The sequence below is a fragment of the Leptosomus discolor genome, chromosome 6 (genome assembly GCF_034619465.1).
Source record: "Leptosomus discolor isolate bLepDis1 chromosome 6, bLepDis1.hap2, whole genome shotgun sequence".
Lineage (NCBI taxonomy): Eukaryota > Metazoa > Chordata > Aves > Leptosomiformes > Leptosomidae > Leptosomus > Leptosomus discolor.
In genome coordinates this window covers 66,298,730-66,324,613 of record NC_141396.1, presented here as the reverse complement: position 1 = coordinate 66,324,613, position 25,884 = coordinate 66,298,730, and the positions used below count along the sequence as shown (strand labels likewise).

The 25,884-nt window shown below is 49.0% G+C and overlaps 1 protein-coding gene across 1 annotated transcript in view; it reads right to left on the bottom strand.

Moving 5' to 3' along the window:
* The window catches only part of PTH1R (parathyroid hormone 1 receptor), a 115,534-nt gene extending 90,833 nt beyond the window's left edge, over positions 1-24,701 (bottom strand). The window contains exon 1 of the mRNA XM_086466941.1: positions 24,627-24,701. Coding sequence (XP_086323067.1) covers positions 24,627-24,701 — 75 coding nt within the window. The remainder of the gene's footprint in view (positions 1-24,626) is intronic.
* Positions 24,702-25,884: the final 1,183 nt, after the last annotated feature.

The following is a 25,884-nucleotide window of genomic DNA, read 5'->3' as shown; positions in this document are numbered from 1 at the left end:
TGCAGGCTGCTTTAATCCAGCTGAGAGAAATCAGGGCTGGATGAGGACAGCTCACTCTAGGAAAGGTTTAGACAGCTGAATATTCCCTATGGCCTATGGATGTGTGGGCTGGGGTGACCAGCTCAGAAAGAGGTGCTCATCTTTTTGACATCTAGAGAAAGGAGAAGTGCCTCAGCTTGGAAGACAGAACAGCCCTTTCCACCTCCTCTCCCTTCTGGAGGAAAGCCCCCCAGGACTGAACCACAGATTTATGGGAAGACCCCAGCGCAGTGCCTGTCCCAGCCAGGGCCTCGTGCAGACAGAAGGACCTGCTGCCGTTTCACAGGAGAGTGGTGGTGGTGTGGAGAGACCCAAGGAGCCTCTGGTACTGCAAGGGGTTGTACAGTAGATTGCAGAATGAGAAAAAAGGAGGGTGGGGGGAAAGGACCGCAATATTTTGTGCTGAAAAGAGAGACAGGACTCCCACTGAACACGAGCCAGGGGTGGTACTCATGCTCTTGCATCTTCCCTACCACTTGCCCTGCTCTGGTGGACCGGTCCCCTGGGGTGATTACTGCTGTGTACCTCTTGTTTAACGACATGTACAGATAATACAGCGAATCTGTCCTCTGAGCCAGGTTTGAACCGTTAACTTTGTTCTGCTGTCTGGACCGCCCACATGTGTGGGAGTGTTCCTGTTTAAAGAAAGCATTTTATAGAGGGTTTGAAGATGTATTTCAGCAGGAAACTGTGGCAGCCTCTGCAACTGTAGTGCTCCTTCCACTTCCTTCTCTTCCCCTGCCCTCCCTGCCCTTGGAGGGCCTGCAGAGCAGATCAATCCGGCCTCATAAATATTTTACCAACTACCTAAATATGCACCAAAGAGACTCTTTGCCTCAGATCAGAATCCTGTCGCCAGAAAATGATGCTCTGCCATCAGAGTGGTACCCGGACAAAACCCCTGGGATGCCCCCAGGAGAGCAAGACACAGCATCTCCGTGGGGGTGGCTCCATGTCTATTTGTTATGGTGTGGAGAGGGGGAATCGTTGCCAAGTGGACCAGAGAATCCCCTTCTAATGTGATCCCTTGGCCCTTCCTCAGGAGATTTAGCCCAGCTCCTTTCTGTTGATAGGGGAAAACCTTTCTATTGATAGAGCCTACGGGGAAGGATGCAGGGGGGTAGGTCCATCCAGCTGATGCTGGGTGTCCTCAACTCCTCATCACTTGAGAGGGGTTCAGAACATCTCTCTGTCCTTTCTCCAGCTGCTGCCTCCAGGGGATCCTGGACCTCCCCCATGTGGCAGGTGTAAATGGAGAAGGAAGGACTGGGCAGAGGCACAGCTTCAGGCTGGGGGGTTCTCATTCATCCTGGGGCATCCTGTTCATGGGTTCAGCCTTCCAACCACATCCATGCCCTAAACATGCCCTGTCCTTGCTCTGTTCCTGTCCCTGTTCTTGCTGTGTTTATGTTCCCTCATGTGTCAGAGGGAGGGAACCTGCATGAGCTGCATCTCCCAAGTTGGAATCCCATCAACACTGACCAAATTTCTTCCACTTCCAGTCCACCGGGGGCCAGATCTGATCTCCCACTAAAAGCAGTTGTGTTTTTTCCATCAGTTCACAACCACAGGACAAAGAGCCCTCTCTTAGCCTTTACTCCAGCCTTCTCAATGACACAAGAGGGTCATTGCCCTTGTCTTTGGAGCAAGCTCTAGGATGAGGAGGAAAAGATATAGCACAAAGCCTGTCAAAATAAGCCTTTTCTATTGACTCCATCATGGAACATTTTGAGTCCTGGGACTCCTGAAGCTCTGCATGAGCTTGAGACTGAAATATTCTGTGTTTACTGAGCAAGCTTATTTCCCTGATCCTTCCTGAATGCCAGTTATGCCACGTGAGCTGGTGATGGGCTGTGTACATGCATGCAGACCTTTTGTATGATGCTAAATTGCTCCACAAATTCTCTGTGAAAGAGTAGGAAAACCCAAGGGTGCTTGGGTGGCCATCAGTTTTTGAAGGCTGCAGAGTAGCTGGGACAGCATTTGCCCTACTTCTTCTTGCAGCCACCAGAGGCATGTGCAGAGCTGGTGCGGATCTGAATTTTAAAGAGCATAGCACAAAAATATCACCACTGCAAGGCCAATTCCATTTACCAACCTGATGACTTTTACAAGATAATAATACCCTCTTTTCCTGCAAGACAGACAGAAATATATGGTATCAGGCCTGCCTTTACGTCCCACCCTTCTGAGTATTAGCAAATGTATCTCTTTCCAGTCTTCTGCCTCTTTTAGGTGCTTTACACTGTTAGATAAACCCACGGCAGAAGAAAAGGAAATTGAATTAAAAATCGATCTGCTCTACCTCCTGGGAGCTCTAGGAAAGGCAGCATCCCAACATTTCCTGGAAGAACAGGAGAAATAATAACCCTTAAAAAGGAGGAAAAGAGGAGCGGGAGCATTAATTAGACTGAAAAGGTACATAGATTCCACTGCCTATGTGCTGATTTAATAGACAACCAGCTGGTGCACAGGACTACCCAGATGCATGACGGGTGGTATTTCCAAAAAGCACTGGTGCCCAAGGGAGCAGAACTGGCACCAGTTCAGAGGGGGCTGGTTCTCCAGTCATATGGATTCATACATATGGAGTTTTTAGAAAATACCTAATATTTTGGGGGTCTGAACTTGCAGCACTTTCAGAGGGCTTGAGCCTGCAGATCCATGTGTATGTCTGGAGAACACGGATCAGCAAGACCTGGAAACCAGGTCCAGATTCAGAGAATACAGATTTCCTCGTGGATCACCTGCCTGGAGCACAAACAGAGCCTGATCCAGGTCTTTGCTGTGTTGATGCACCCCACGCCCACGCGCCTGTGCTCTGCAGTGACTTTATGTGCCTACCCAGAAAGTCAGGACACGAAGCACATATAAACACGCCGTAAAACACCACCGATACAGTAAACACAGCGAGGATTACAGGGAGCGATTCGGCTGGCCTGCATTAGCTGTTTTGCAGGGCTCTGGTGATGCAAAGCAGCTGTCAGCTTGGTCATTCCTGTGAACAACCACCTCTTAGGAGCCCAGCTTTGCACTTGGGTCTGGGTATACTTGGGAATCTGCTCCACGGCTTGCACCTTCAGTGCCCATGGGCATACTTGGGACACCGAAAGGTATCTTCAAGATATTGGCGTGCTGTGCAAGAGCTGTGAATAAGAAATGCGTTGAAGCGAAGCCAGCTGCAGAGAATGTAATTACACAGTTAAACTCGGAGACCACTGACAGTTACACAACAAGGAAACCCAGCCTCGCTGGAGGCAAATTGCTTTTGTTCTGCTTGAGAAAGGAAGGTTTTGTTGACTGTCCAGATATCTGCTTTCAGACAGGACCACTTAGAAAGAGTCACACAACAATGTCTTGTTCCATTAGATAGGCTCTACCCAGGATGATGGGTTTCCCTGTCCTAGAGGGCTGCCATTCTGGGCTGGGGCCATTAAAATAACAAGTCAGCTCGTCTCATCCTCCAGTCGTCACCGTAGTCTGCAAAAACACTTCCAGGAGCACATTAAAAATGTAGTGATTCATTTAGGACATGGTGTTTGCTTCCTCCTCTCCTACCCTGGAAGACAATTGTGTGCAGAGGGGATGGTCTCAGGGTTTCTGAAGGTCCTGATCAGGTTAGTTTAATCTATCCTCTCCTGGGAAGTTGCCTTAGAGAAGGAAGGTAAAACTAAACAGGTCTTGGGTACAGAGAGAAGGTGGAGGTGGTAGGCTGGGTGGTCTTTGTCACTGATGAACTGTTAGAAAGATGGGTCTGGTGGGAAGGTTTGTGTCCACTTTCTCAACCAAACGCAGAACAAGCGCTGTTGTAATTGCTTTGGCGAGGTCCTGGAGCCGTTTTAGAAACCCTTGGTGACAGACAGTGTCTCCGTTCACAAGGCAGTCTGCTCCCCTGCCGTACTATCCTCAGTTAGAAAGCTTCTCCTGACATTTAATGCGATTTCCTTTGCTGTAATCTAAGGTCATTACCTCCTACCCCTGAGGGACACAAGGAACATTTTTTTTTCTCTTCTTCTGTGCAAAAGCCTTTTATGTGTTGGAAAGCTGTAACCATGTGTCCCCTTGATCTTCTCTAGACTAGGCGTCTTCTGTCCTCAGCCTTGCAGATCATGAGTTCTGTGTTGCTCTTGCACAGAGTCGGGTGTCTGCACAGATGACCTTTGCACTTGCCATAAGGAGTTTTATGGCAACCAAAGAATGCTGTTATTATTAGTGTCTGCAGCCAAAGTTAAAGATTTCTCTGATATTCTGGATGTAGGACATGAAGGCTCTAGATGGAAGGAATCGAGGTTTCCAACTCGAATCCAGGCAGGCAGTCTAAAAAAGCAGAGGACCTGTAATGTGCCAGCTTTTGATGCTAGGGACATACCTTGCCATGCTCTTGCCACGTTTTGAGTGAGACTGTGGGGTCTCACGCAGGTGCTGGAGGGGCTTCTCCAACATACAGACATGCTGTATACAGGCTGCCAGCTACGGGATGTGAACAAGAAATCCATTGACACGAGAGTTGCTGTAGTAACTTCTTGGGCCCGTGGAAACCCAAACAAGAGGTGGCAATGAGTCATTGCCTGCCAGCGTGGGTCAAAGGCACCTCCTCCACTGGATGTATGAGAAACCATTATTCCTGGACTCCGTTGTCTAAGAATGACAAGACTGCTCAGCAAGAGTGAACCAAAAGGGGACTTATGGCAGATGCGTAACTTTTGAGCCAAAAATCTTCTAATGTGTCCTCAACGACTTGATGAAGGCTGCGCTGACAGGTCCTTGCTAGGTGGATAGAGGCTAAGCATATCCCTGTGGTCTGAGGAGCCCTCTCAAGCCCACTGGGTCTTTCCAGGGAGAGAGAAGGATAGTTCTTAATCTCATTGGCAGTGTTTGGCTGCAAGAACCATGGAGTGACAGTGCGGTTGTGGGACATCAGCTGAAGACAGAGGTGGCAGGTTTGAGACACTCATGCAGCATATAGTTATATTTATTGCTGCAGGATGTTGTGGCACAGAGAACTTGCAGTGATCAAAGGTATGACTGAACCAGACTTTCTTTTGGAAGAGCGATCCCCTGAGTGTTGTTCGAAGCAGAGACCCCAGTGCTAGCTCATGAGTTTGGTGTGCCAGTGGAATGGACTAATCTCTGATTTTCTCCTGTGGGCAAAGAGTTTTTCTCCTTTGAAGAGTTCTGGGATTCGCTGGAGTCTTTGAACTCGCATGACTAGATCACATTAAATGCTCTGCTTTGTTGCCTGGGAGTTGGCAGGTCTCTGACCTCTGCCTGAAGGAGCTGCAAAAGCTTACTTGGCTGTGATACCCTTGATCTTGAATTGTAACATCCTGCCTTTGATTCTGACCAGCACCACCTGCTTCGGATGAAGGTGAAAGAAATTTTGTGATGCACAGCTATTAAATAGTCTTCCATAGGAAGAAACTTATTGGCCTGTATTTAGAGCAGACTGGCTTACGTCCCGAAGCATTGTAACACATCCCAAAAATGTTACCAATGTCATATTAATGGCACTTCTACCCATTTTTGTGTCCATACTTGAATCCTTCTCTACCTCTGCTCATAATGTAGCCTTAATGGCAAAGAGTTCCACAGATGAAATACGCATTTGCATATTAAAAAGCAGCACGAGGGAGGGATATTTTACCCAAAGGCTACCGGAGGCCACCCCTCCTAAACATTCAAAAGTTTCGTAGACCTTTGCATGAGAAACGAGAAGAGACGGGAGAGAGTTTTGGAGAAAACGAACTGATAGGCTGCACAAATTCAGCTTATTCTGCTCAGCTGACCAGGACTCTGAAACAATATCCATGAGCACTCAGATGCAGGGGGAGAGGGAAGACAGTTATTTCAGAGTGGCTGCTGAAACCACAACGCTGTCGTACACAGTTCCTGCTGTAATGATCTCTCAAATCCATTAACTGTGATTCTTTTACACCCTCCCCTCCCTCGCCTCCTGGGTTGATTTGCAGCAGAGGCAACGAGAAAGCAGAAAGCTTCTCTGGCCAGGCTCCATCCTCTACAGGGGCAAGCAGGCACAGGGGAACACCAGCCCCCATCCTCATTTTCCCCTCAGATTGTCCACTATTGCTCTGCTGGCGTCAAACACCTTTGAAAGGAGTTGGCATAGCCAGAGTATCCACGAGATGCACATCTCTATATACGTGCTCCCCTCTACGCTGATGGTCCTTTGCAACTGCAAATAAAGAAGCGTCATCTGAAATAAGAAGCTCGATTCACACAGTAGATTTTGGAGGGGGAGAACAGGAAGATGTTATTTTTGGCTGCTTGCCTATAGCAAAACCAGCCACCACTCTAAAGCTGATAGATCTGTATTAGTGACTCCTGTGGGAGGCACAGACGAGAGATTCACATCAGTATTTGTAGGACAAACACATTTTGAGGCCACAGATAAGAGTCTGTTGCTGTTATGCTTATCTTTATGCAGGCTTGCAGCAAAACACATCTCTCCTCTGAGAAGCTTATGGCTCAGGGCCCAGAAATTAGGGTGTATAATTGTTTTGGTGATAACTCCCTCAGATTTCAGTTAGTACCTAGATGCTTGGAAAGCCAAGCCTGAAGAAACAAGTTGGACAAAGGATAGAAGAAACAAAAAAGGAAGGGGTTTCTCAAAGTCACCCCCGTCTGATTGGCAGAGCCAGAAATAACACACAGGTTATTTTGGTGCAGAGCCATCTCCATCCTCAGCCATATAAAGGTTAAGCATCTAACCTAGCGTGCTGTTCAAGGCTCTTTCTATAGACCACAAAGAAAAGCAGGAACAACCAGCAGGCGCTGCAAACCACCTTATATGGGGTGAGAGGAGAGGTCTGACTGACACACTGACTATAGAAGAAACATCAAGAAATAATTTTTAAAAGGCTAGATAAGGTGAGATTAATCCCGCCCGCTGGTCTGCGGTGCAACAGAGGCCAGCAGGACACTCAGCCTCCATCTAGGCCAGCGCTCCCATGCCACAGTCCACACCAGCCAGTGGCTAACAAGGTCTTGACAAGGGCTCCCCAGTTTCTCTCCAGAACAAGAGTAAACACCAGCATTTTTAACTGAAGGTCAGAGGACTGAAATCATGGTGGTCTGAAGGAAATACTGGTAGCTAACCGTTCCCTTGGCCACAGAAATGTGGAAACTATCAACTGAGCGGTGGCTTTCAACCTTTCTCTGTCATTTGTGAGCCCATCACCATTTCTTGGTGGAGGTGTGGACCTTGTACCAAAATTGCAATTCTATTGATGACAGTCTTCAGGATTTTTTATCCACCTTCCACAAATCTCTCAGCATTCATCACTGCCAATGAAGATGAGGACTGCAGGCTCAAAACCAGGGAGGCACAGCCTGAAACAGCAGGTACTGTTTGTGGTTCTAGATGTTCCTGATGAGGATGGGAGTCCGTGATGTAACTGTACCATCCACTCTGCAGCATTAGGTGAAAATGCAATGAGGTGGCAGGGACAGAGGCTTGCCATGATTTTCTCAGAAGCCCCTGCTCAAGTGGAAGCTTTCCTTCTGGCCTTTGAAATCAGTAGGTTTCTTTACAGCCAGATAAATGGCTGTTTTCTGGCTTTTTTTTTCCCCCCAAAAACATTTTTTAACTATTATTTAAAACACACCATTAGATCTGAAGCCCAATATTCTGGACAGAAAGGAAGGATAAAATTCTCAGCCTTGCTTCAATCTTGGATAGATTTTTATTGCTAAAAACTGCTTGCATTACTACAGCATTACTACAGCAGCTGCAAGTTTTGACCAGGAATTGGAACTGTCCAGAAATTACTACAGCATAGTCACTTAGGCCAAAATCCACCACATGTACCTGAGCTGTCCTAGGCTAAGTCCCTCCAGCTTAGTCAACAGAGAAAGACAGACTCTGCTTGTGAAGGGTGATGCACCCTTTCCAGGTCTCTGTCTTTCTCCGCTGACCACAGAGAGGAAAATCCCAAATGTTGCTTTGCCAGAGGCTGTTCAGTGGCAAGAAAAAAGGTGTTGAGTGCAACTTGATGCCCTGCAGTAGCTCACTTGGCCTCCAGCTCCTGCTCCATGGCTTCCTGCTGGTCCTGTGCCACGTCTACCTGCCTTTGGCAGATATCTCAGACTCCCTGGGTGCCTCTAGGTGACTACATGAAGACAAATGAATTGAGCCTTCATTGCCTATGTAGAGTGAACTGAATCCCTCCTTAGGCTCATCGCTGTGCTGGTTGGAGCTCCAAGAACAAGCTCAGACCACAAAGCCCAGGTAGGCACCTAGACATCTTAGGGCAGGCAAGAGGAGTCTCCTGCTCAGGATGCCCAGGGGAAGTGGGGATGAACCTGGACCAGAGCACGAGGCAGTCTCTGCCTCTGAAAGCTTCCAGCTCCAACACAGCCAAGAGGAAACAGGAGCACTCAGAGGAGAAAGCGGCTTCCTAATTATCCCCCTGTGAGATGCTCACACAGCTACTTGCAAGACTTGTGCTTACTTCAAGAGAGTCTCTGCATTTCCCAGACATCACTTTTAGCTCTGGGGCTCTAACTGTGACTGTCTTCTTTTAGTCACATTCAGGACTCTTTAAAAAAAAAAAAAAAAATTAAAAAAAATATAATTCATGCACAGAATCCAGGGTTTTGCTCTTTCCAAAGATGTATTTCCCACACCTGAACATGAAAACTTCAGTGTCAAGATCTCCTAACTCTGAACATCACAAATGCAACAAAAGACCAAATCATTCCCAAAACAGTGAACAAATGAAACCAATTTTTTTTTTTGAGGCATTTGCAGAAGAACACCTATTCATACACAAACAAAACGAACAGCAGTAATCCCCAGAGGAGTGAAAACGCAGGAGATGATTATTTTCTTTTGCTTTGCCCTGACACTTTCCTCTACCACACAGTGACTGGCTAGATGATGAATGTGAAAACCAGCAAACTTTCAGACATGTACTTTGTCAGCTCCTTCCAGAGGATGACTTGCTGAAGCACATGCAGGAAGAAGACAACAGTATTTTCTTACTTGTTTCCCTCTGTCCTTTAAGGTCATGGGTAGCCAGCCATGCATCAGGACTGGGAGTTCTCACTCCTTTATCTAGCGTTCGTTAAGTCTGGTTTTCTTTGAGCCTTAGCTTCTGGAGTCATGTGTTGGGGGGACACACAACTCACACTTAAAAGAAAAGCAAGCATTTACCTGCCATGGCAGCAGAAAGAAGCTGGAGATGATTAAATCTGGAGTGCCAGAATAAGGGGAACAAAAAGAAGAGAAAGAAAAACTTCCTCTTTTTGAAAAGCTCATGATATTTTATGTAACTGTCGTAATTTGGGGAATATTTTCCACCTGTAATCATGCAAATGGTTGCTACGACAGGGTGTCCTTCACTGCAGCACTGGGTACTACCTTCAACCCTCTTTCATTAGGAGGAGAAAGAGATGTCCATTGGAATGCAGAGTCTGAAGAGGATTTTTTTTTTTTACATGGCAGATGGGAAAAGACTTACAAGGTCAATCGTTGGCATCAACTGGCAAAATGAATTCAGGGCAGACGGGACCTCTGCTGCCTATGGATGAAAAAACAGAGTTACCTCCCTCCCTTGGAGATGGAGAGGTTGTGGCCTCCAAAAGCAGGTGAGATCCATCTCATCTGACTTCCAAGCAAGCCTGACAGCATCATGGTCAGCCCCATGTTTGCTATGGGGACTCCTGCCTCCCTCCAGGCAGCAGAGATGGAAGGAAAAACACAACTTTGCGTAGCCAAGGTATCCCTCACAGCATGCTCAGGTCTCGATTGCAAATGCAGACCCCTCTCTCTCCTTACACTACCCACTCCCCCAGCCTTCTGTGTTTGCACCGTGGTGTTACGGTCCCTTTCCCACCCTGGGGTGCCCTGTGCTGGGCACGGCTGGGTCAGCTCTCCTGCTTGTCTTGTCAGGGACTGGGAGGACAGAGGGGTGGATGGGAGCTCTGAGGCTGGGGACCACAGCGTGCTTCTCTGAGGGCAGTGCCCAGATGTGGTTTCACCCCGGCTGGTACCCCTCTGTCTTCATATGACTTGCCACAGCATATCGCCCGATCTTCTCCCATCCTGTGACCTCACCCATGGTGTCCTGTCATGGATGGGGAGAAATCGGCGTGGAAAGCTCTGCAAACTGCCTGGGTGGATCCAAACCTGAACTCCTGACAGCTTTCCTTAGACTGAGAGCCAGACGCAGCTGAGAGCCTGTTTCATGCTGCCTCGGAAAGCAAAGCAGCCTCAAACACAGCGACAATGAAGAGGCTCTCTCTCCTCTGGTCCCCTCCTTCCCAGGAACAGGAATCCCATTTATTTCTCTCCCAAGCTCCTGGCCCAGCCTTTAGGGCCCTGCCTTCCCACCCTCCTCTGCCACTTCTCCTTCCTGGTTGGTGTAATTAATTTTCATGCTCTCATACCCTCACTTTCTTGCCAGCGCTTGTGGGAAGGGATGTGCAGCAAACTCCCTGCGCAGAGGATGCAAGAGGCAAGGCAAAAGCACAGCAGGCAGCCCTCTCCTCTTGTACTCCTGTAGGCAGAGCAGCCAGGAAACCCGTGGAGAGCGTTTCCTTCTTTCTTTCTTTCTATTTTTTCCCCCTCTTCCCTTCGCCTTTCCTTTCCCGCCCCCATCAGCAGCCACTTCCCCAGCCCGTCCCCCCGTCCCTCCCGGCACCATGCCTCCTGGAACGTCGCAGCTCTTCTCTTTCATGAGCAGTGTGTGGTATTATGACTCCGGCGATGCTGGGCCCTGCCAGCACGCCTCAAACCACAGGTATCTGACCCCGTCCCAAGCCCCATAACACTGATTAATGTCCTGATTCACAACCCGACAGGGTCGACACCATCGGTGGCTGAGATGGGACCCCACCCCACTCCCCCTGCTCTCTCCCCTCCTCTTTGCAGCCCCCTCTGCCTTTGCTTGAGGAAAGTGGGGGGATCCATTCCAAAAAATCCGCCCGGCAGCAAGCGTGGGGAGGGAGCTCGGGAGCTGCCAGCGGCGGCTGGGAGCTGTGCACGGTCAGGGTGCCGTTACAACAAGGCCAGCTCTGTGATTACGGCACATTAAGCCCTCAGTGCAGTGCAGGCAGCTCTGGGGCATGACGTCCTCCCAGCTCCCAGCCAGTCAGCTCCAGCATCCCCCTCGTCTCCTCCTTTTGCTGGGCATGGAAGGGAGACAACTGGAGGGCTTGGCGCGCTGCTCACCTGGAGCTGAGGGCAGCCACGGCCTCAGAGCCACGGGGGAACGCACGGCGGGGAGAAAAACTGTGGTGGCCGTGCATGCCTTGGAGGAAGGTGGAGGGGATGGAGGAGGAAGGTCCTCAGAGCAAAAAGCACAGGCTACTACTCGTTGCAAGTGGCCAAACAGGGCAACTGTGCATCCTCCTGTGGAGACAGAAGCATCCACACACTCCAGGGGTACTGGGTAGTGGATGGTGGTGGGAGTCCCAGGAAAGCCCTGTTTTGGAGCTGTTGATGCCTCAGATGCGACTGTAGTAGGGTTCCAGCCAGGTATCTGTGGAGTGGGACATGCTGAAGAGTGGGGTCAGTCCCATGGGACCACAAGCATCAGCTAATCCTGCGTGAAAAATTAAATCAACTGGGTCCTGTTCTCTGACCCCTTTGACCATGCCCACGTCCATATGTCTACAATACCTTTTTCCCAAAGCAGTATGGCCTCATCCAAACCACCTCCTACAGCCCACAGTACACCTGAAATGTGCCTCAGCACTCTTTGGGGTGGTGCAGGCTGCTAAGAGCTAAATCCTTCTCCTTGGATTGGAGGAACAGCCCTGGTCCTCAATGTTTCCTCTCCCCCGGCCTGTTCAAAATGTCCCCTCCCTGTATGCCTGTACATACCCCTGCCGTGTTCCAGGGTTCAAATACCAACCCAAGGCTTTAAGCTAAGGCCTTGGTGGACCCTCCCCAAACCAGTCTTATCTCCTGCCATCTCATGACCTGTCTTCACTAGAAATACACTCTTTGTATCCCAACACGGCAGAGATATCAGCGTTGCCTTTGTGAGCACCGTGTTTCCAGGCGCGAACAGGTGACTTATAGGAGGTGTGGGACCTGTTCCAGTCTCTATCACGCTCCTTTTCCCCAACCTTCCAGCAATAAGGCTGGAAGAGGAAGCCCAAAATGGTGGAATGTGGGTCAAACACCTTTCTCTTCCCATTTCATTCTGCTTCGTATTGCCCTGAAAACTTTCCTGGAAACACGAGCTTCCCAACCTGATGCTTTTTGGAGGCAGGAGCTACAGATCTTTGCCTGGTCCAACTTCTACAGGGTTTTACCTCTGAACCCTAAGAAGGTACTTCCTGATGGAGTATTCTTCCCTTCCATTTCATTTTAGATGTCTGTTTTAAAAGCTGGGGATTTAGGGCCAGCAGTAGGGTAAGGAACAATGGTGCTACCAAGAGGCAAAGGGGAGGGTGATGAATAAGGAAATCCAGAAGGGAAGCAAAAGCTACTGCCACAGCAGTGAGACAAGGCATAATCGGTTCTTCTGGAGGACTGACAGTGCCGATAATACAGGCTGGCACTCTCAGCAGAGAGAAGGGAGTTGTTAGGCACCAGACTGGGAAAGGAGTTGCATGCCCACATCTCCTGGGTCTCTGTGCACACCCTATGGACCCTCGCCCCTGTGTGCTCCCAGTGACAATGCTGACCACTATTACGCAGCAGACGTGACTGTATGGCGATTACAGGAGAGATGGGCGATTCGCCTCCGTGTCAGCAGCAACAGGAAAACTGGCAAATGGAAGGACACAGGGATCCGCCTGGGCTTTCTGCTCCTGCTTCACCTCATGCCTCTCCTCCACCCAGCTCTGTTCATGGGATGGCAGTCAGTTCACCCTTTGGCTTGGCCATTGTTCCACTTCTCTGGGTAACTCAGAGTCCTCATAACCCTAGGAAGTGCTGAGTCAGGTCAGCCAAGCGCATGCCCGCATTGACCCCTATGGAGATCCTCTTTGTGTTCAGACTTGTTGGCACAGAACCAGGGAGGGATCCTTACCTATGTGCAAAACAAGGGCTGACTCTGTTCCATTTTCCCCAGCTGAAGCACTATCCCCTCCCCCTGCTCCTCCATAAACCTGAGTCATCTTTTGCTGATGACAGAGTAAATTAGGAGTACACAGTAGCTGTAACTTTGAATGGCCTAATTTCCCACTTCCAGTCCTACAAAATATGTGCAAAAGGCACTTAAAGTTGCATTCGTTGATCACATCATCATTGTCAATGACACCGAGGGATGCAAGGGCAAAATCGGTGTAAAAATGTGGGTAGGAGAGAAGAAAAAGCAATCACCTATTGCACAGTCTGCTTTAAATACCAAAGATAAACTTGCTCAAATCTCGGAGATTCAGACATCATGATTTGGCATCCTTTAAGAACGGACCCAAATCCACAACTGAATTCCACAAATGAAATCCACAGCCTTCTCCTGTGGTTTGAAAAATCCAGCCTGCCAGAATGCTTATCATCCTTCCCCACGCCACCCTAGCCAGAAACAAGAGCGACACTCTCCCCTTTCAGATCCCCCTCCAAATTGCTCTTGTTTAAATGCTTTCAAGAAGGCATTCATTGCACAAGGCAGCCAGCCACAAAAGAAGCTACTGAAGCATGGCTGAACATGGTTTGGAGAAGCATCTGGAAAGTGGGGGCTTGTCATCTGACCTAAACCTCTCAATTTGCAGAATCTTCTCCCTTCCATTCAGACGCAACCCAAGACCAGGACCAGCATGTGCCAGTTGGGCTTCTCCAATTTACCCTCCAGCTCTCTCCTTATTTCCCTGCAGTGACACTGATTGACATCAGCTGAGATTCTCTTGGCCCTTCTGCGCTCCACGGGAACACCACTGATTTACGGCAGCAGAAGGCTCTGGCCCCTTGAGCTTTGTGGTTTCTGTGATGAGGTTAAGGCAAATCACAAAGAAAATCTGATCCCAGGAATGAAACGGAAAAAAAAAAAAAAACCCAACACAACAAACATGCTTCATTGTGGTGGTGAAAGGCTGACGGAGAAACACTAGTCATGGTGGGAAATGAATTGGAGATGAAGCTGGTACTCTGCAGTGGAATCATATGGTGGGGTGCTCCGAGACTGTTTAACAATGTTATGGCATGAGTCAGCCGTAGAGTTGCACCCGCACGCTCACTTGTCTCTACACACACACGTGACAGTCTCGTACCAAACCCTGGGTCTTTGTCAGCTGAGGAAACAAGACCTCGAGGCCCACCCAGGTTCTGTGGGGTGCAGTCACAGATGATCTGCGGCGGGATGCTCTGCAGCCGAGCGGGTCCCCTGAGAACATGGGGAAGCTCCGAGACACACAAGCACCCACTGCTGACACTTGAAGTCAAGCAAGGGAAATCTGCCCCATCCTGCTTTGTCTCCACCCAGTGGCCAGCCTGGGCAAACAGTCCTGGTAATTTAATGTCAGTGAAAATAAGCCACGTCTCTGTTAGGTACAGTCCATCGGACCCTCTGACCACCTACTGGTGTGTGTTTTAGTAACCACGGCTATTTGGACTGGGAAAACATTTCCACCTCAGAGCCATCTGTCTCTCTCTCTCTTTTATCCTTTTCTGGGTAGAATATCAGAAATAAACCACGTTTCCAAATGCAGAGTCCACCTTCACTCCCCCCCCAAGTCCTCTGTGCCTTTGCTGCACGTACAGAGCCAGAAATGCTTGAAAGCACTCAGAAAGTCAATGGGAGAGCTAAAACTCAGCTCTTGGTCTCCTCTCCTTTCTGAAGAGGTCATTTTAGAGAAAGCACTTCAGTGAATGCAACCTTGAGGTCACTGGAAGAAAACACAAGCTCAGAGGAAACTTTGGGGATATCAGCTCTGAGAGGTTAAAAGATTCGTAACCTGGTGGCTCTTGATAAGCCAGCAATTTTAGCTTTTGAAGCTCTAGATGTTTGTCATCTTTAGCAGTCCCACCTATTATCAGCTCCTTTCCACTTCTATTTTTTTTTTCTGTATTTTTACTGAGCTGAGTGAAATAGCTAACCACAAAATAGATACGCTACGTAATGTTGCTTTATTGATCTTACTGTTCACATGCAGCCAGGAGAAACAAGTGATTTCCTTGCAATCGCTTGCCATAGCCGGTGTCTCGCAGCTACTTTAGCTCTGATTGCTCAATGTCTGAAAGGAGAAGAGGTTTGGGATGTAGGAGTCGAGAAGAAAGTCAAGGTCACATTGAGGTGAGGCAGCAGTTTAGGCAGTAAAAGCGGGATAGATGGAAATGGCATGTGAAGTTCAGGGAAATCAGTCCAGTTGTTTCACTGCATTTTGGAATTTGATTTGTATCTTTGCAAAACCAAAGAGGCTACTGGCTAGTTGCTCCTGGAGGAGATCAGGCATTGCTTAACTTGTTTTAATTCACAAGATCAATGAATTAATTACTCTGCAGGTCAGTCTGTGGTTTCCTATGGCTGAGCAGCCTCGGGAGCCCCTAGCCCTATTGTGTCATTAAATAAAGTCAGTTAGAGACCATTCTTAGGCCTTGTGGGTAAGAGAAATGGCAGTAACATGGTCTGTGAGTGGGCCTGTGCATGAGCCAGAGTCAGCCTCCTCTTTTGGTGGGCTTCTACAGGCCTACAAGGGGTGGTCTGAATTCACCCCACTGTGTCTTCTGAAATGGTGGGTCAAAAATGTTAATTTCTTTCTCCCTAGCCTTGTGAAAGAAAGGCCAAAGTCAGCAACAGAAACGACAGAGCAGGCTATCATGGCGATGGGGAGATGGAGCAGGGGAATGGCACAGTGCAGGAAAGCATGAACATAATCATGTTCAAACGATGCACCAGGAGTCCCAGCCTTCCCGAACAGAGCAGGACCAGCTTCTGAAACCGTTCTTTTCCTCCTGAGCTAAGAAATGTCCCATTCTGTGTCTGCTACCAGCACCATTCCATGGTTAGTGTATAGGATGGGCCTGGCGCTCTCCTGGGATGCTGCAGTCCCTTGGGTGCTCAAGGTGTATAAACCAGGTGAATAAATCAAGGCAATAAGATGATGATTAAATGACTTACTAGCAGTACCGAATAGTGGCAAAGTCCCCCAAAGCCCCACTGAATCTCAGTTAATTGATCATTTGTCCTCTGCTACGTGCCAAAGAGGTGGTAGTTCCCTACCGTCTGCTGCTCCTTACAAAGTGCCTTGTCCCTTCACCCCCTGCAAGCAAGAGCTAGGTTTTGTGTAGCACTCACTTTTCTGTTAAAACATACACACACACAAAAACTAGAACAAAACAACACAACATTGAGGTCCCAAGCCAAAGTTCAGTGAAGGGAAGAGAGGGTTTTCTAAGGACACCCAGTGACTTTCAAACCTGTCTTTACAGATGTGGTTGAGGCTGCTCTTTGTTCTCAGAGTGGCAAGCCCAAGCAGATAAATACACTGAAATGCTTGGAGAGAGGGGAAGGGAGACTGAAGCACAGATAACATCGAGGAACCCTGACTAACAACAGCTCAGCCGTGTGAAAAACGAGATAACCAGCCTGCCTTGTGTGCTGAGACAGCAACTACTGTCTCCAGCCCTTGCGCCCCAGACACAGATCTAGGAGGTCTTCTTTGAAAGCCAAGTCTTCTTTTGATGAGCTAGTTATCTCACAGACCACTGATACTAGAGGTCGTTACGGTGGAACGACTCAGAGACACCAAACACCTTTGGACTTTGAAGGTCCATTTGTTCTGCACTTTGATAGGGTCAGAGAGGTGGTCTAGGGGTGTGTTGCCTAGTCCTGCCTGGCTGAACACCTTCCTTGATTTGGACACAGGGCGAATGGTTTGGCTTGACCATTTCACCGTCCCTGCAAGCAACAGACCAGAAAGCAGGTAAGTAGGTACCAAAAGTGTTATACCTCTTGGAATCACGGAATCACAGAATGTGAGGGGTTGGAAGGGACCTCGAAAGATCATCCAGTCCAACCCCGCTGCCAGAGCAGGACCACCTAGAGCAGGTCACGCAGGAACGTGTCCAGGTGGGTTCTGAATGTCTCCAGAGAAGGAGACTCCACCACCTCTCTGGGCAGCCTCTTCCAGTGCTCTGCCACCCTCACAGGGAAAAAGTTTTTCCTTATGTTAATGTGGAACCTCCTGTGCTCCAGGTTGCACCCGTTGCCCCTTGTCCTGTCATTGGCCATCACCGAGAAGAGCCCAGCTCCATCCTCCTGACACTCGTCCTTTACATATTTATAGACATTAATGAAGTCCCTGTTTATGTCTGCACTGCTAAATACAAAGGGTGGGTCCTGTCTTCTGGCCCTGAAGGCAAGTGGTGCACAGCACACCTCAAGCCTATGAGCCTAAACTCGTGTTTGCCCCAAAAATCCACGAGTGTAGTCATATCCAATACCCCTGACCTATGTTATCCTGTCACTCTCTGCAGAACTCCTCTGCTCAGAAGAAAACTCTGCCAAGAAGCATGCTAACGATCAGATGGTGTGGCTGATGGAAGTGGGGTTCAGAGGTAGTGTGGAGCCTACACTGAGCTCACGATGAGCCCTGTGGGTCACATTGCTGTGTGTGCATTTATTGCCAAGGAGAGGGAGGTACAACAGGGATGGAGTGTGGGTCTGTCAAACGGAGGATTTGGGGGGGTTTATGCCAGCGTCACGTGACTGTACAGCCATGGTGTCAGGGCAAACAGGCACACATTGCTGGCCACCCATCCCTTCTTGTCCCCACTTCTGGGACTCAAACTCTCCCTTGCGTGTCTTGGGGATTCATTCAAGCCTTTCCTGTGCAGATGCCATCCACTGACCCAGCTAGAAACCTTCTACATTTATTTTCTTTTTTCCATCTTGGGTTAGTTTCATGCAAGCTCAGCGAGTCGAATCAGCTCATGGAAGGGTGCACACAGTCGGGAGGGAAGAAAGGAGACAGGAGCACAAACCCTCTGCTGCTGAAATGCCTTGAACCAGGGATGCTGGAGGGGGGAGAGGGAAAAGGGGCAGAAAAGTTCACTTTCTGCTTTGCTGCGTAAAGGGAAAAACGCTTGGCCAGAACGACGCGCCATCCTTGCAGATTTCAACAACTGAACCATCACCTGAATGCTGTCAGAGGGATTTGTGTCGCAGGAGGATCAAAGTACCATCTGTTAAGAGGATGAGGTCAGTCCAAATCTTTCCTTTCTTAAAAATCAGGTTTCTGGATGTCAGTCCAAGCTGAGCCTCTGACGGGAAAGGAAAACCCTAAAAGGCAGAGCCCCTCTAATCACTGGCAAGGGTCAGCCTGGCCTTAGTGAAAATAAAGGGATTAATGACAAGCCAGGTACATCAAGCACAAATTTGGGTGTTTTCTTCCCATGACACAAGACAGTAAAGCTCAGTCTGACCCAGCAGGTATTCTGCTGGCTGAGTTTCAGCTCCAAGGGTAATTTGTTTATTGCCACGTTGCAAAAGGTGCGACACAAAGATCGTCTTTAGTACAGCAGCTCTTGGAAGGCTGGCCGAAGTTTGAGGTGTTATGGGTCAAGATAGCCAAGTGATATTATAACAACCAAGTGGATGCAGAGGGAGAAAGCAAATTCTCCGTGTCAGGGCAAAATATCTTTGATACAGTCTGGTCTTTAACACAGGGTGATCCTGTTGAATTCTTCCTTTTGGTCAGGGCTTGCCCTAAGGAATGAATTTTCTTTGTTGTTTATTTTTTTGGTAGTAATAGTCACAAATTGAGAGAGGCTAAAATTTCACTTACAGCAGGAGCTGAGCAGACAGAGAAGCCCCTCTACACTTGCCCTTTTGCAGAGAAACAGCCCATCCAAAAGGGTGGGGGATCCCTGCTGGCTTCTCCCTTTGATCTGGACAGTGTCAGAGGGCGAGGGGGTCTGGAAGGATCAGAGCTCAAAAGGCTGAGACAAGCCCAGGGACGGCCGTGAAGTCGGAGAGCTGCACAGCCTAGTGAGGACCTAAACACACGCCAGGCTTCGTCGCCCTCTCCCAGCGGCGCGGGATGAAGATGGAGCCGCTCGGCAGCAACGAGGACCAGTTTAAGTTGGAGGCAGCTGCATCTTGGCTCTGCTATTCCCTCCTCTTGGTCTTTAGGCACAAAGAAAATCCAACAACTGCAGAGTTTAGCCGCAGCCCCCGACTCCAGGGAGCAGGATGTCCTCAGCCGTGTACCTCAGTGCCCGGAGAGGTGCTTTACCACCTCACCCCACGCTGCTGGGCTGGAGGCTGCCTGGTAAGAGCTGCTACTTAGGGGTTTCAGTGTGGTGAGTGTGCTGCCTGCGCCCCAAATAACTTTGCAAACCAGGGACTGATTCCAGCTGAATTTGAGCGAGGGGCTGAGCAGCGCGTTTCCCAAGCAGAGGGAAATCCTCCAGCCGGCATCTTTACGCCCTGGGAGAGTAGGAGAGTCCCTTCTCAGTACACTCAGCCCAGAAAAAGACACGACAGGAGACACGCAGCTGTGGGACGGCCCTCAGCATCATTTTTCAAAGGGACACGGGAGTGCAGGGTGGCGGTGGCAGGGGCAGCAGCTGTCTCTGCTTGAGCTGTCTGGGCTGGGGAGGACCCCTCGCAGGGACTGCAGACACACTGCCCTAGCCAGAATAATCCCACTGATCTCAAAGCACCGCTCCGGGGCTATTTCTAGGAGGCCAGAAACCAAACAACAACTGCCTGGACCTGAAAGGCATTTCATTTCCTCCAGCCTTGACACCCCCTCCGTGTGCACAGTTGCCCCGTTGCTTTTCCTCTTCCCCGTGCAAGGAGCTCACACCAAACCCAGCCTGCTCAGGTCAGGCTTGCCACTGGGCAGCTGAACTTTTTTTGGCTTGCATGGGATGAAATCACAGCCCATGCATTACCCTGATGTGGAGGCTTGTTTGCTTTCTATTTTGCGGTTGAGTATTTTATAGTCCAGGGATATCTGCTAATCCCGAAGTACAGTAACAAAAATCCTATCTTTCATAAATACATGGGGCAGGGATGGGCACAGTCCCAAGCCTGTGCGGAGAAAAGAACATTTCAGACATTGTTTCCCTGCAGCTGGAGCCTGTCTTTATTTAATGAAGTTAGACAGCTAGTTAGGATTTGCAGCATCTCTATATAGGCTTATTTATTATTATTATTCTTTTTATTAAGGGCCCTATTCCGAGGCAGAACATGATTATCTTTCCCTTCCAACTTCAAATTATTCAATTTCAATTCCTTCCCTGATCTATGAAGATGTGGGTCTGATCAGAGGAATGACAAAAAACAAGTCAAAGAGCAAAACACCCACCAGTACCTCCTTAATCCAGCTGGTTTTCTGTCTGAGAACGGGGATCTTGACTAGTTGGTGACCTGACCGTCACTCTGGTGTGAGCTTTCTGATTTATACTGGACCTTCCTATCAGAGATTAACACCAATGCTGGTGTGGATGCAGCTCCCTCGGGAACAGGGGCTGGGACCTTTCTGCAGGTGACCTGGCTGAGCTTGTCCCTGTTTTGGGTTCTGTTTGCAAGGAAGGGTTCCCAGTCCCCTAATGGTACCCCTTGAATTTCCGGAGGAGTGCTACAGCTTCTCTGCAAAACCAGAGGGAAGCTTCAGCGTCGCCCAAGCAGCCTGAGTGGGATCAGGGCTGGGGAACCGCGGGCTGCAGCAAACAGAAAGGGGTCGAGATGGTTCTGCTGCCAAAATGCACCCCCCGAATGTGCAGCACCTCCTGCAAGGTACCGAGCGCTGCTGAAAGGCAAGACCCCCACAGTACAGCGGGGGGTCCCTTTTGCTGCCCATTTCGTACCCCACATGGACCTGCTTCCCTGTGTCAGGTTGAGCTCAGCCGATTGCAGCCGACTTAGGCTGACGCCCGCTTCCCAAAATGCAGCTATTCTGGTCCAAAGCCCTGCAGAAGGCTGGTGGGTTATTCTTATTATCCTTATTATCCTTATTATTCTTATTACTCTTATTATTCTTATTATTCTTATTATTGTTATTACTCTTATTATGACGCAGAATATCTCCTCCAGTGATAACCGGGTTGGGGGCTGCCAGTCTGAGACTGGCAGAAGAAGGCAACAAAGTGAAAACCAAAGGGGTCAGCAGAGCAAACCATGGAGCTTTTGGGGCATGGAGAGGTTGTTCGGCAAGAAGCACAGGCAGTGCCTTTCAGATAAAATCATAGTGCCTACATCTCAACCTCTCCCATGCTCTGCTGATGTTGGACCCCGCTTTTAAAGCTCCTTTTGTGCACATTTTCTTTTCAAGCCCGTGTTTGCAGGGCTATCTGACTCAGCCCAATCTTGCTTCCCCGGCCCTTGGAGCAAATAGCAGAATGAACCCAAATTTGTCCCCTCACCCTGGCAGATTTTGGGCACAAAGCGCTCAACCTACAAGTGAAATTCCCTTCGCTGTTTAAGCAGGTGTTAATCAGGGCTATTCCCAGGGAAATGCTGGGGGAGGACTTCTCTGGATTGCCAGGGGAGTTGGAGGAGAGCAGAGCTTCACCCAGTACTTTACCCCACATCAAAGACAGCCGTCTGTCCCTCTCAGCTGCCCCTCGAAAGCTCAGGGCAGGGATGCTGGTCATGCTACAGATTTTGCGTGGTCGCAGGCTCACGGGGGGACCGCGATTCCTGCACAGTCATTTTCAACTCTGAGAGGACTCACTCCTGCAGCACTTTTCCACGGGCTGCGTTTCCCACCCTGGTTTACAGCTAAGGCAGAGACACGCAGCCTGCGTGCTGCGAAGAAGTGATTCATCTGCCAGCATCCTGCCCCATGATGTACCAGTGCCACAGGCAATCAAGGAAACCATTTCCCATCCCTACTTAAGGACTCTCGCTTCCAAAAAATGCCTTTACTATCATCTTTGCTGGCTGACAAAAGGGATAACAGGAGTGACAGTGATTTAGGATCCATCATACTCTGCCCGATCTCGGCATCGCCAGCTCTCAGATGCAAAGTGACCGGGCTGCAAAGAGCCCAGCAATTAGGGCCACGGCTCTCAAGATTCAATTCTTCCAGCTTCAGACAGATGAATTGCCCCCTGAAGCTCTGCGTGGTCGGCTGCCCCAGTCTGCGGGAATCCTCCTGACTCAAACCGCACAACGGAGCTTTGCTCAGCTGGGGGAGTGGAAGAGCGGGTACCACTTTTAGCTTAGCCCAAAGCTGCCACAGAGCTCGTCTTTCAGTTAAGTACTTGCATCCCCATCCTTCTGCAGCTGCTCTCGTTGATTTTGGCTTGTAACTTCTAGGAGCGAGGCACTTGGTGACTTCTCTTGGTGGCAGCACTCAAAACACGCTCAGACCCGCTAGACAAATATCTAGTATATATATAACCCCTCTTATAGTGTAGCTATTAAGACATCTCCTTGCTGAAACATGCAGTCAATATCACTCTGTGTTTTCAAAGTTCATTTAAAAATCAAGCTAGTTTGGGAAAGAAACAACAAATGCAAAAATATCAGGCTTTTGGCACCCTGCGAGTCGTTCCCTGCCTCACCAGTAGTTGTACGGTGGGATGACTCGGGGCTCACCTTCCTACTTTGCCTAAGGGGATGCCAGAAGGGACACAAAACATCTCTCCAGCCCCCCGAATTTGTCAGGACAACTTTTCAAACCTTTTGGCAACCCCTTCAGCTGTCAATAGTGGGTTTGAAAAGCAAAGAAACTGTCTGAAACACACTTCAGCCTGGGCCCAATCACATCGAATGGGGTTTCTAGTGGCAGGACCCTAAATTAGTGCAGGAGGGGATCAGGCTTTTGGAAATGCAACAGAGTAAATGCTCTTGTGCACCTCACCTAATCCTTCCCAGCAAATTTCCCTGCTTTCTTGCTCCTCTGTGATTCTGGCAGAGCTGTTCCTGACTTATGCTCGGAACCAGCTCGTCCCGAGATGGTGCACGGGGCAAGCTCAGCTGCTCCAGCCGTGAGCCCCTATCGCCCACCAGCACTGCCGAGCGAATCACTTCGCCACCTGAAAGTGTCTGTTGCGATGGGGGTATCAAAAAGGGAACACGAGACAGCTGACACTTAGTTTGCTGGCTGGTTCTCTGCACCTTCTGGAGACACTGGATGTACTGGGAGAGGGGACTCAACTGGGAATGGGGTCTGAGATGCCCTTGTAGCCTTGCCTGTCTTTTCTGGGTCCTGAGGTTTGCTGAGCTCCAAGCTGGCTGTTGCCCGAACCTGATTTTCACTGGAACCAGCAGAGACACCAGAGCTAGCAGGAATTTTGGTGCGGGCTTTGGTGGCAGCAGGGCGGTGGAGGTGGGGGGTAGCAGGTGCTACAGGACCTACCCTGTCATGACACGGTCCCGAAGTCAGATGTGGTCACAGAGATGCTAATCCACCTCCAGAACAGGGCAGAAACCTTAACCATCACTAAAACCTCAACAAATCGACAAGTGGTCCTCCCAGTTTCCCCAGTTTTCTTTGGGTTTTAAAAGGTTTATTTGTACTTAGAGAAAGGGCAAGACAGGGATGGACTGCAATGATGATTGTTTTCTGAGGGGCTGTTTCTTCTCATTTATTGAGATGTTTCCCTCTGGCACGATGCTGGATATATGGGGAAAAATACCCCCCTGCTACCAGCCCTGAACAAGGTCCCAAGCAGTTCTTACCAAACCCAGAGGACAGGGCCCAGGGTGATGGTTTCTGGATGAACAGGGAGGACCCGGCTGGAGCCAGGGTCAGGGTGAGCCCCTATCCTTTCAAACACGTCTCCAACCCTTTTGAAAAGCAGATACCGCTTTAGGTGGTGGTCGTGCCCCTTCCTACGCCAGAAATGGTAGCAGGAGGGGTGATTCCAGGGATGGAGAAAGCCAGGAAAGCACGTGTCAAACCAACATGCCCATCAGTGGGTTAATATCTGGTGGCCGATTCTGCATGACATCTCCCTTCGCTTCTGCAGAAGGGCTTTGGAGACCACTTGGGGCTGCAAGTGGGGTCTGCAGAGCTTAGCCCATTCCCCATCACCACCCTCAAGGCAGTTTTGACAGACTTTAGCCCTTTTTGCTACCTCTGGAAAGATATTCTGCCTCGGTGTGTGCAGGAACAGGTGAAAACCGTGCCAGGAAGCAAAGGGTTAATACTACTTTCACGCTCCTGAGTGTAAACTGTCTGCAAGCCCTGTGCTCTAAGGTCCTCTCCAAATTTAATCCCAAAGAGGAAGGCACTGTTTCACTGAGATTAAGCAGATTTACAGATGAAGAAGATTAAATTAAGATTAAATTTGTCCTTTTGGGGAGGGGGGGTGTGTATAAAAAAAGGCAAAATCAAAAGAAAAATAAAAGTTGCCCTTTACCCATAGGTGTCTTTTAAGTTATCCCCCAAATGCTTTCCCCAGACCTCTGTCAAACTGCACGCGTTCCTCTCCGGAGGGGTTTAAAAGTGATTCAAACTCTTTGGGAAGCACAGACATTTTAATTTCATCTGGTGCAGCAGCCCCGAGACCAACTGCACGCACTATCTGCCAGCGAAATAAGCCACTGGGCTGCAAAATAAAAAAGAAACCCAACAACCAACCAAACCAAACATAAAAAGAAAAAAAAAACCCCAACAAACCCGGGCTCTGCCTTCTAAATCCTTGATACGGTAAATTACTCATCAGGGAAACATCGTTCAAGAACGCGAAGGGAAAAGATCGAGGGACTCACCAGAGCGTAGACTGAACTCAACACGGAGCAGCAGAGGATCAAACCCAGACTGTGATAAACCAGATATGATCCCATATCCAAGAGGCTGCTTCCAGCATCCAAGCTCGCTCAGGGAAGTAGGAGGACGAGAGGTCTTCCAGCTCTCCGCTTGCAGATGATTTCTCCTTCTCCTTCCCTCCCGCCCCCCCCCCACCCCCCCCCCCTTTCCAGAGTTTGTGTTTGTTTGATTGTTTGTTTGTTTCCACAGTTTTAGCCAGAAAGGCACATGACAAGAAACCCCGGTCCTTTGCTTCGTTTTCTCATGGCTGGAGATCTGGGCAGCTCCCGAAATGCAGCCGAGGAGCCCATGTGAAGCAAAGCGACTTCGCTCCCTTCAGAGCTGCAGCCCCCGGTGCTGGTTGTTTTCCGTGGGCATCTGTCTCCGAGCAGAAAAAATCACATCCATATGTCAAAACTGCTCTTCTGTTTCCTTTTTATGAGGCAGTGGGAAGTTCAAATAATTTCTTTGTCAAACGCAAACACACAGAAAGAGGGAGAGAGGGAGGGAGAGAGGGAGGGAGAAGGCGAGAGAGGGGTGGAAGGGGTGGGAGATTGGAGAGGGTGGGGGAGGCTTTTAACCACTGCTTTATTTTTAGATCCAGTAATTTTATCTTTTAGGTTTCAGAGGGGTTTGGGAAAGGGGGGAAGAAAAAAAAAAAGCAGCTTTTTTTTTTTTTTTTTCATTTTCGTCTTCTCTTTTCGGCATGCAAACAGATCGCAAAGTCGAAAGTTAGAGAAAGCGAAAACGTGGAAATATTTTCCCTCAGCAATTACCTTTTCGCAAACAGTGGTGCTCTGGGGGATTTCTGCTTGTGTATCCCGGCGCGTTTCAGCTCCACAATAGGTTTATTCTGCCAGCTTTCCAGGTTGCCGTGTGTTTTAGCTACAAATAGGGATTTTTTTTAAATTTTTTTTTTTTTTTTTTTTTGCTTGTCTCTCCCTCTCTGTCTCAAAGGAGCTGCAGTTTGAAAAAGCCGATTGAGTACGGCACGAAAACGTGGGGCTGAAAGATCGCTCCCCCCACCCCCTTTAGATTTTTTCTCTTTTTTTTCTTTTTTTTTTTTTTTTTTTTTTTTTTTTTTTTCCCTCCCTGCAGCAAACTCGCTTTTCACTCACTCCGCAAAACGTTCTGCAATCCTCCGGGTTTGGGTTTTTTAATTTTATTTATTTTATTTTTTTTTTTCCACTCTCGCACCCGCATGGGCAGAGAATCTCCCGT